This window comes from Myotis myotis, unplaced genomic scaffold (assembly GCF_014108235.1).
Source record: "Myotis myotis isolate mMyoMyo1 unplaced genomic scaffold, mMyoMyo1.p scaffold_m19_p_5, whole genome shotgun sequence".
Classification (NCBI taxonomy): domain Eukaryota; kingdom Metazoa; phylum Chordata; class Mammalia; order Chiroptera; family Vespertilionidae; genus Myotis; species Myotis myotis.
The window spans coordinates 96219902-96230843 of NW_023416357.1; the positions used below are offsets into that span (position 1 = coordinate 96219902).

Sequence of the window (10942 nt, forward strand, 5' to 3'; positions counted from 1 at the left end):
TTCAGTGAGTGATGTGGAAGTTGAGGAAGATTTCTGGCCTCCCCAAAAAGGGGCATGGAAAACCTTTTCATTTATAACAAGGTTTTACCGAGCTGTCTTACCCCCCTCACCCCCACTGCCCCGACCCCCAAATTTCAGTATTGCTGATGTATAGTTCTGCCTTGTTTTTTTTGCCTTTTACTAGTTTCATTTAAGCTTAAGGAATAAGAGGTTTTCCAGGTGAGAACCATATACAAATAAGAGGACTGGAAATATTGAAATGGTGGAACAGGCCGCCAGCATTTGAGCGGCTGTGGCCTGCCTCAGTGCACTGTTCCTGGTCCCCAGGTGGTCTGTGCCCCGTGATCCCTTTCCAGATTCCACTGGGACACGTGCTGTCACACCCTGCGCTGCCCTGGGCCGGTGTGTGGATCGCACCGTGCCTCCTTCGTCCAAAGAACATGTTGATTTTTGTGTTTTGGGTTCTGGCTAAGGGTAGATTATATAGTCTTAGGTCACAGACAGAATTCTCCCTGAAGTTATTAAATGAATCTTTTTGCAAAAAAACACTTTGCAGTGTGGGTGTTTCCTTTGCCATCTACTCCCAGTTTATGGCATCAAGAGTCTTCTGAGTTTCGGGGATAAGGATGGAGACACACTGCGTTTCAGGTAGCTGACTCTGACCCCCGAGGTCGTCCCATCCTCTGTCCTCTCCCTCTAAGATGTTGCTGTGTCGTGATGGTGTACCAAGTCCTAGAACACTGGGACCCTGGCACCCACAGTGTGAGGGGAAGGGGCCCACCGCGCGTGCACCCAGGAGCAGTGTGCTGGAAGAAGCTCACATTAAATTAAAAGCATACTAGGTGAGGACAGGGCTTGTCATCGCCATCCCTTTAACAGCAGTTCCCAGAGCACCTCCCAGTGTCCCTGCCCGTCCAGGGTGGGACTGCCTTTGAAATGATTGCTGGCTTTCTCTAAGAGCTTCAAGTTGGCTGCATTGGAAGTGAGGCACGTATCTCCAGTTGTGTCTGCAAGTGGCCTTACCTACTAACAAATACGCTCTAACCCGGAGTCTGCCGTGTTGGAGGTATGGCTTTGGTGTGTAACACGGCGGGAAGGAGAAACAACTGCAGAGGTGACCCGGGGCCAGAGTTCTGTGGCTGCAGTGAGAACAGGCTGTGTCCAGAACCATCGCTCCTTGAGCAAGGCCTTCCCGGGGCTCTCCTCGCCTCGCTTTGCGGCCCGTGTGGTGGTTGGGGTGGTGTGAGGGTGGGGGTTTCTCGTTTGGAGCTGCTGTGCAGTTGAATGCGCGATATGCTTTGGGCTCTGCGGGTTGCTGGTCATGGGACACAACTGCGCTGCAGCCTGAACACAGCCACATGCCACCCTGCAGTGCGGTGAGGCCGAGCCTGGTGCACTTCATGTACAAAAGGACAGGTAAAAGTCCAAGTTCACCGGCCCCGGGACGAAGCGGGAAAGGAGCTTGGGGAGGGTGGCGGGGGGGTTCCTGGTTGGCAGCAGTGTTTGGTGGTAGGATGGCCCCTGGGGTGGAAGTGCATTGGAATGGAGGTCGCCTTGGCCCTCACTGAACACATTCCCGGTGCTGTCACATTAGAGGCACGTTAGAGCCACGCTCCGCACGCCTAGGGGTCACTGAGCAGGGTTTCCGGCCACCGGCAGTTGTGTTGTGACCTGGCTCTCCAGCGTCCTCTGCCACAGCGACTTCATGTGCCTGTGCAGCAGCCACGAGCCACGTGTGGCCAGAATGGCCGAGGTTGTGAACTGCAAGTTGCCACGTGGCTGATGCCTGCCATGCTGGGCAAAGCCACTAGTCAGATGTGCCCCCTTTGTGGTCTGCTGCCCTGATGAGCTGGAGTTAAATGTGAGACGGAGCACGGGGGCTCTGGTGTTCCTGACCTTCGGCGGTGACCAGGAGCTGCATGGGACAGATAAGGGACCGAGTCCCCCATTTCCCAATCCCGGCCATGGGCGCGGTGGGGGTGGCAGCTTGTGCTGGCCTTTCCCCTTGCCCACTAGTGGGGAGTGGGCACCCACAGCCCTTCCAGACTCCTTTCTGTGAAGTCGGCATTGGGGTAGGGGTGGCAGGTTCAGGGTCAGCTATGTTCACTCCTCGCAGGCATGCGGGTGCGGGAGGGGCGTAACAGTCTGTACAACCATCCCTGCCTCCCCCCGCCCTCCATCCTGCTTCCTCGCCTCTGTCCACACAGCCTGGGCGTGGCTCGAGGTGATGGCCACTGGGAATGGCAGTCGGTATCCCCAGCTGTGACAGAGTCACTGATGGCAGAGCTGGGTTGGGAGGCCAGCGTCACACCCTCCTCTGTGCTCCCGTGATAAGGAAGATGGGGACGTGTCCTGTCTTGACTCTGGCCACAAATCAGCAGTCCTCAAAACAACCCGCCACTGAGCACGCCCCGTCTTGGTTCCCAGCGAGGCATGTGGGCAGCCCAGAGTGACAGGACACGGGCTTGGAGGCTGACCACCTAGCTGGGCTCTCAGTGGCTAAGTACAGAGCTGGCCTTGAAACAACCTCATTGCTGCATGCCACCCCGCCCCCAGGTGCCCCAGCGGGAGCTGCAGGCATCCAGGGCAGGGCACTGTCTCCCTCTGAGCGCTGGGCCCTGCCGGACACGCTGTCCCGGCCGCACTGCTGGCAGCTCCCAGCTGGTGCAGAAACAAACCTTGAGCATGGAAAGGCCAAGTCAGCCTTTAGGGAAAGCTGGGCACAGGGAGACGGTGAGGTCCTGGGGCAGGAGAACCAAGGCCGCCCCGGGACCAGGCTCGGACACTAGGCCACTAATAAGGGGAAATGATGCTCTGGGCCCAGGTGTCCAAGGCAGCGAGTAGGATTGCCCAAGGAGGGCGGAGGGCTGGGCCAAGGGGACAGACGTGCTTCAGTCTAACGCTTGCTGAATGTGCATCCTGTGCACCTGAGTTTTCAAAGAAGCTGAAAAGTCTGGATTTTCAGTGCGAATTTCCCAGTGTTAAAAGTTGACAATATTTTCTTAACATTGGGCCGTCTAATCAGACAGCCTGGGGATTGGATTGGTCCAAGGCTCTCGCAAGGGTGCTGCCCGGGCCGGGCAGGGCCTTGTTGAGGCGCATGGTGTCTGAGCCAGGTGAGTGAAGGAGGGCCTGGGACACCAGCCCCACAGCGGGCAGTGTGCTCATGCTCCGCAGTGGCCCTGCGCCTGCTACGGACGTCGCTGTCACGGGACTACCTGTGGAGCTGTCTGGGCATCCAAGTCAAAACCAGCAAGTGGCCTGGCCAGCGTGGGATGAGACACCAGCCTGCGGTCAAGCTCCTCGGATGAATCAGCTCCGGCCGTAGGCAGAGCCAGGCCTGCCCTGTGACCAACCCGCAAAGCCTGGCCCCTCTGCAGGGGTGTGGGCTTTGTCTCAGCCGGGGGGTTGGCTAAGTCCCAGCTCAAGACTTCCTCCTCTGGATGGTGGTGGCCACTGGGCCCGTTCTGCCTCCGTGACCCGCCCTTGCCTACGTGATGATGCTCGCCCTGTTTGAGACCGCATGGTCTCACCTTGAAACATGGGACCAGTTGGTGGGCCCCACGTGTAGACCCGAGGCCTTTCTGTCGCCCTGGGTCCATTTGGCGCCACTCTGTTCGGATTTATTATGAATGAAGGATTGGTTCCCAGGAACTGGGGGTCTAGTTTGTCAGATGCTTCACCTCTGTAATCCTAAAATCTCACTGAAATGGGTCTCTGGCCCAGCCAGTGTGGCTCAGTGGTTGAGCATTGACCTATGAACCAGGAGGTCACAATTTGGTTCCCAGTCAGGGCACGTGCCTGTGTTGCAGGTGTGCAGGAGGCAGCTGATCAATGATGCTCATCATGTTTCTGTCTTTCCCTTCCTCTCTGAAATCAATAAAAATATATTTAAAAAAGACAGAATGGGTCTCTGTTTGGATGTGGACATTGGGACTCTCAGTCCCACAGCTAGTGCCTCGGAAGTCGGTGCTCCCCTGGCTCCCGGGGCATCTGGGGTGCGGGAGATGGCAGCGGGGCAGCTGCAGGGCTGACATTCAGATCTGGAGAAATCTGTCACCCTTCCTCCCCCTGGACCTGCCAGCGCTGTCACAGCAGCTGTGGCCAGAGCAGCTCTCACCTGACTGGCTGGCTTCCAGGAATGTCTGCCAAGAGGCCACCGTGATGCTTCAGTGCCTCCACAACTCAGCTCTGCGCAGGCATACGCGCACAAACACGTGCACCTTCCTGCCGCTGTACCTTTTCTCGCTGCTGCACTGCATTCATCTTGGGTGGACAGGCCAAATTTCCAGCTGCTGGTCCAGTTCCTGGATCGGGACCAGCCACCTCCGCCCCTGGCATCATGTGCCCGGGATGGGGGAGCACTATAGCCGACCTCCTGCCACACTTCAGTGGATGGAATGAACTTCACAGGCCCTTCTGCCCCCTACTTCCTTCACTTCCTTCACTTCTTTCTCTCTGAAATCCATTTACATTGGAAAGACGGGATCATACATGTTTGGATTTTGCCAAGTGAAATAGCCCTCAGTTGTGCCCTGGGTTTTCCGTTAGCGCATGCCCACCCTGACCTCATCCCCAGCAGACTCATTTGCCCACAAGCACCTGCTCTAAGCCAGCGAGGGCCTTTTAACATCTAAGCTTTCTCCACGTTCCCGCAGTCACTGTGACGTGCAGGATGGCTCCTGTGCTGTGGCCATGAAGGAACTTCGAGAATTAAACCTCTGCTGGGGAGGTGGGGACAGATTTGGGCGGATTTCCTTCCTTCCCAGCTCCCATGAGCCTGCCTGCCCCTGGGGAAGTGGCAGAGGCCCGAGAATAAGTGATGGTGCTGCTGGGCCCAACAGAAGGAATGGGTGAGGGGCCGGGCAGGCAGTCCGGGGGCAGCACGGAGAGGCGTCGGGACGCGGGGTGGCTGGGCAGCAGCACAGAGGCGGGGAGGGGCAGAGGCCCACTCACAGTGGCCTCAGGTGACCCCCCGTTAAAATGTCAACTTCAGTCCCGAGCCTGGAAGGTTCTAGGCAGGCGTCTGGCGTAATCAGAGCTGAAGTTACTAATTCTCACCCGTTAATTAAACTTCTATGTGCCAGTCACTAGTTGCTGGTGAGGACCGGCAGGCGTAGGCAAGACTTGGGGCAGGGAGGCCGGGCAGAAAGGGGCTGGTGCCTCCCTTAAGGAAGAGCAAGGCGGGATATCAAGGAGAGAAAGAATTATTGTGGGGCAACAAGGACGGGACAGGGTGCTGCTGAGGGCGTGGGGTCAGAGGAGGCACTGCAGGGAGGTGGTCATGCCGTCCCCAGCGCCCAGGGCCACATGAGGGGGTGGGAAGAGTCATCTTGAGACCTATTGGCTGGAGATGTGGACTAGAGGACTTAGAAGCTAAAACTGATCAATGGATGGGCTGTGGTGGTTCAGAGGTCAGGAGAGGGTGGACCCTGCGCAGGGAGGGCGAGGCATCCTTCATTCACCGGTGCTCACAGCCCCTGCTGTGTGCGGGCGCTGGTCTGAGCGCCCACCTGACCTTCCTTGGGGACGGGAGGGCAGGAGAAGGGCTGGTGCAGCGGTTCTCAACCTGTGGGTCGCGACCCCTTTGGCGGTCAAATGACCCTTTCACAGGGGTCGCCTAAGACCATCCTGCAGATCAGATATTTACATTACGATTCATAACAGTAGCAACATGACAGTTATGAAGTAGCAACGAAAATGATTTTATGGTTGGGTCACAACATGAGGAACTATTTAAAGGGCCAGGAGGCTGAGAACCACTGGGCGGGTGGGCACTGCCTCAGTACCTTCACAGCCCTGGGCAGGAGCGGTTGGGGGGGCCCCAGTAGCACAGACACGGGCAGGGAAAGGTCACTTATTAGACATTTATTTCGTGGAGGTTCACAGGCGTTGGTAGCGGAAGAGTTCCCGCCGGCACACGGGACACGTGTGACTCACGTCCATTAAACTGTCCACGCAGAAGGGGAAGAGACAGCAGCCCAGGACACACCTGCAGCCTCGGGAGCAGTGGGCCGTGGGCCAGGGCCAGGCTGGGTGCGCCCGGCCAAGCCTGCACCACCCCCCCCCCCCCATGCTTGGCCCTGCCCTGCCGCCTCTGCCCGGCCAGCCCTCCCCAGCCAGCAGACCCTCGCCCACCACTGGCCGGGGTGCCTACTCACCCAAACATGAAGAGGCCTGTACACAGCAACCAGGTGAGGATCCCCGGGATCGGGGTGGTCACCGTGACGATGTAGTTCCCGCAGTACGGACACAGGTAGCTTACGGGCATGGGAGTCGTCAGCATAGGTGCACCGCTGAACACAGCTTGGGGGCAGGAAGGGGGAGGGTCAGGCCTCACGCCCCTCTCCTCGGCATCCACCACTGGGTGGACCCTCGCATGGCCTGTGCCCTCTGCAGGTTCTCGTGCTCCCCGAGCAGCCCAGATCGTCCACATGGGCCCCAAGCCCCCAGCAGTCCCCTTCCCTCCAACCACCAGCCTCAGGGCTCAGGGGCCTCCTCAGTCCAGACACCCTGCTTCTCTGACCGGGAACCCAGGGAGCTGGGAGCCTTTCTGGGTTTAAACTCGATTCAACATCAATCCAGTGTGTTCCCAGGACAGCCCGCCCACACAGTGCCTCTTGGGCTTTGGTTAACTCGGCCAGAGCTGCTTGCTCACCCTGCCGACAGAAAGCTCCCACCGACACGGGAAAGCAGTTGCATTGCAAACACACACACACCCAACACAACAGGAAACCCAAAAGCTTTCTTCTTGTCTCTTCCTCTTGCATTTGTACACAGGGACCAAAAAGTGTGCGCAGCCCTTGTAAACCGTGCAGCCCGGTGGGCAGCGAAGGCCGCGGTGCCGGCTGCGTCTCCTGTCAGGAGCCTGGCCCCAGGGCTTCTGGTGTCTGACCCAGGGCGCAGGGCCTGGTCTGGTGGACTGTTCAGAGCCATGAGGACTTGGGTTTTTCTGGGGCCCAGGGATCGGGGGTGCTGGGTTTGGACCCCTGAAGCCTCATGTAGCTGCCCCGTTTGGCAGAGAACTCGGGAAAGAACTGGCTGGAAGGGGTGACCCACGGGCTCTATGGTCTTGACGACAGTGAGGATGCCGCCTTCGCTCTGGCCCCCAGGAATTCACAACCGAATCCAGCAGCTCTCAGCCTTCCCAGTGTTCCCAAATTCCCTGGCAAGTGTTTAACAATCCCCAAGCCCAGGCCCCACCTGGGGGTCCGCACCCCCTCACCTGTGGTTGGGGTAGCGCCTTGGCAGAGTAGGTAACAGGATTCTACTTCACACGCATTTCCTGAGCACCTACTGTGTGCCAGACCTTCCCCTCTCCCCGCACTGGGGATTTCACATTGGAGGGAAATGTGCATGGCTTTGGGCAAAGTGGCCACTGGTGGCTGAGCGGGCAGGGAAGGAGGGCTTCCCAGAGGAGGCGCTGGGGGGCAGAGTCTTGGGGAATGGCCAGGGCAAGGAGAGGAGGCCGGAGCACTCACCTGTGTGAATAACTTGGGGGCCTCGGAAGTACGATTGAGGAGGCGTATGAGGTGGAGGAGGTGATCTAGGAGGTGGTGGGTAAGGAGGAGGAGGAGGAGGGGGAGGAGGAGGAGGAGGAGGAGGAGATGGCAGCGGTGATGGCTCTTTGGGAGAGAGGAAGGAAAACACACTTAGATATGAAGGCCCACTATGTGCCAGGCACTGAGCTAAAAACTTGGTCAGCCTGAGGGAGATACCCATTTTACAGGACAGAAAGCTGAGGAATGAATCAAGTTGGTTGTATCACTAATAGATGGAGGAGCTGAAAGGTGAACCCAGGCATTTCTGACTCCAGTGTGCCCTCACTGTCCTAGGATGTAAGACCTCCCTAGAGGCGGTGCCAGGGAGCTGAGGATGGGGAACTGCACAGGGCCCTGTAATTCCTTTCTTTTTAATCCTCACCTGAGGATATTTTTCCATTGATGTTTAGAGAGAGTAGAAGGGAGGGGGAGAGACAGAAACATGGGCATGAAAGAGACACATCGATTGGCTGCCTTCTACATGCGCCCCGATGGGGGCCGGGCATCGAGCCTGCAACCAAGGTATGTGCCCTTGACCAGAATCAAACCCGCCACCCTTCAGTCAGGGGGTTGATGCTCTAACCACTGAGCAACTGGCTAGGGCACCTTTTTTTTTTTTTTTAATCTTATCTGAAGCATTTGTTATGTGTCCATCTCTGTACTAAACACTTTACACCCCTCTCTCCACTTATTCTTGCCAAAACACCAGGGAGGTAGCTGTGTGGTGTGCCAATTTTGCAGATGTGGAGACTGGGCTCAGAGAGGTTAACATGCCCCCGGTAAGTAAGTACCAGAGTCAAGGACGGAACTTAAGCAGCCTCCAGAGCACATGCTACTCTGGGCCGCGCCCTGGCCTCTGGTCAGGACGGCTCCAGAAGCGGCGACATTGCCCCTGCTCCTTCTGGGAGGGGCTTTTTGGGTCTCCTCCATTCTTCCCACCTTGGGTCCCTCCTGCCCTGAAAGGGGCCTCTCGGAGTGCGGACACCCAGCTCTGTCCCTCGGCACCCCCAGCAGTCAGCTCTTGGCCAGCCCTGGGGACCAGCACACAGGTGGAGGGCTGTTTGGACAAGAAATTCTGGTACCCTGGGTCCCCAGAGTGTCTGGAGAGGGGGCTCAATGGGAGCCCCATAATTTTAATGACCGTGTGCGTGATGGTTGTGGATCCCCTGTGTTTCATTGGGAGCCACATAAGTGCTTTGCATGGGAACCTGACCCTCCCAGGAAAAGAGCTTCATGATTTGGGGGGAAGGGGGTCCCTGGGTTTCCCCTCCAATGCCTTTACCCAGAGTAGGAGCAAGAAAACAGTTCCCCCGCACTTCCTGCCACACAGTCTAGACTCTTGGGGACAGGAAGAGGTTTCATACCCATCCGCTGACTCCAGCAGTTCCACTTCATTTTTGTACCCATTTTACAGATGACAAAACTGAAGGTCAGAAATTCAGTACCTGGCCCAGGGCTGCCAACTAGAGACTCCCAATCTCCACTGAGTTAGCACCTGCCCAGCCCTACCTCATCTCTTAATCCTCTCAGCCAGCTCTCATGTGAGATTCAAAGGGATTCTGTGACTTACCCACACTCACATCGGCATGGCCAGAACCCTAACTGTAACTGTAACCCTAACCCACCCCACCCCATCTGTCCTGGCGTCTGGGCACACACTGGCGGCTGGGAGAGGAGGGCAGGCCATACCTGACTTGGGGGAGGCCTTGGCTTTGTTCTGCGGCTTCCTTGTGGTACTTTAGGGGAGGGCACAGGGTGTGAAGGCCCACTGTGTGCCGCTGGGAAACACAGTCCCAGGTAGGGGAGAGCAGGACTTGGGGGGTGAGGACTGGAGTGAGCGACCAGCTCAGCAAGGGGACAGATAATCTCCGCTCCCCGAGCCCCGCCCTCCGCCCGTCCCTGGCCTCCCCCAGACACTGAAGGGCACTCTCACCCATGGGAGGGTTCCGTCTTGGGACCCCGGGGGCCCTTTGTTCCAGCAATGGAATCCGAGCAGGATCGGGTTCCGAGTTCTGAGCAGCTGAGTGCTTGTCCCCAGGAGCCCTCATGGCGGCTGGCGGCCCGCAGACAGGAGTGCAGGCCTTCGGGGCCCCTTGCTGGGCCTGGCTCCGGTGGAACAGCCATTGTGATGTGTGTCCTCACAATGGCCAAGGGCAGCTTCAGCTCGGCCCTGCCGGAGGGCAGCCTGCCAGGCGCCCAGCTGGGGACCCTCTGAAGATGGCCCTTTGCCGTGTCCGCTGCCCACTGTGGACAGAGTGTGCGCCGGCCCCTGATCACAGGCAGGGTGGGCGCCCCGATCCCGGGCCTCGCAGACGTGAATCTGCTGGGAGCTGGCGATGCTGCTCTGAGGGATCGATCCTGCGCTCAGAGATCTAGCTGTGAGGACGCTCATGTCTCTTACTTGGAAGTAGGTGTATGTACATGCACATGTGTATGTAGGTATACGCATACAGTAAATATGCATGCACACGGGTCTGTCTAGGTACAGATGTGTGAACACAGGTCTATGTGTCCACACATGTATATACATGTACACATATGTACACCTGTACTACAGTGTATAATGTGTGTGTGTGTATCACAACCTCAACTGCCTCTCCTGCTGGTTTAGCTGTGAGCTTGTGCAAGACCCTCACTTTCTCTGACCTCCATCCCCTGGCTGACCATCTGTAAAATGGGGGTAATAACCGCTACCTTATAGGGTTCAGCCAGGTGCAGCGCACGAAGCCGGCGTGGTCACTGTGAAATGACCAGTGGCCTGAGTCGCCCAGAACAGATGCTCCCACCGTGTGCGCGCTGGCTCCGTGCCTTAGCCGGGGTCGGCCAGGGAGAGCGCGGGCAGGATCTGTGCGCACAGGCACGCGCCTGGACAGTGTTTTCTGTGGCTGCTCAGGCGCCCCGCTGTTCTGGGGAGCATCCGGGGTAGCCTGCAGGGCTATCAAGCCGGCAGCAACCAAGAGCTAGGGCAGTGACGGCGAACCTCTTGAGCTCGGCGTGTCAGCATTTTGAAAAACCCTAACTTAACTCTGGTGCCGTGTCACATATAGAAATTTTTTGATATTTGCAACCATAGTAAAACAAAGATTTATATTTTTGATATTTATTTATTTATTTATTTTTTAAATATTTTTTATTGATTTTTTACAGAGAGGAAGGGAGAGAGATAGAGAGTTAGAAACATCGATGAGAGAGAAACATCGATCAGCCGCCTCCTGCACATCCCCCACTGGGGAAGTGCCCGCAACCCAGGTACATGCCCTTGACCGGAATCGAACCCAGGACCTTTCAGTCCGCAGGCCGACGCTCTATCCACTGAGCCAAACTGGTTTCGGCTTGATATTTATTTTATATATTTAAATGCCATTTAACAAAGAAAAATCAACCAAAAAAATGAGTTTGCG

At 57.1% G+C, this 10942-nt stretch overlaps 1 protein-coding gene across 1 annotated transcript; it reads right to left on the reverse strand.

The window, feature by feature from the left end:
• Positions 1-5883: 5883 nt before the first annotated feature.
• LITAFD (LITAF domain containing) lies at positions 5884-9589 on the reverse strand. Its single transcript, XM_036307797.1, has 4 exons — positions 9475-9589; positions 7482-7625; positions 6162-6306; positions 5884-5992 (listed from the first exon to the last, which is right to left on the reverse strand). Exons 1-4 carry the CDS (start codon positions 9587-9589, stop codon positions 5884-5886), a joined length of 513 nt encoding a protein of 170 aa, XP_036163690.1.
• Between the last annotated feature and the right edge of the window lie 1353 nt (positions 9590-10942).

What these genes read in the sequence shown, in the direction of transcription:
- LITAFD (XM_036307797.1), bottom strand. Translation starts at nt 9,589, where the DNA reads ATGAGGGCTCCTGGGGACAAGCACTCAGCTGCTCAGAACTCGGAACCC. An exon ending in CCCCCAAGTTATTCACACAG is followed by an intron (nt 6,307 to 7,481) that starts GTGAGTGCTCCG and finishes CCTGCCCCCAAG; the next exon opens with CTGTGTTCAGCGGTGCACCT. An exon ending in ACAGGCCTCTTCATGTTTGG is followed by an intron (nt 5,993 to 6,161) that starts GTGAGTAGGCAC and finishes CCGAGGCTGCAG; the next exon opens with GTGTGTCCTGGGCTGCTGTC.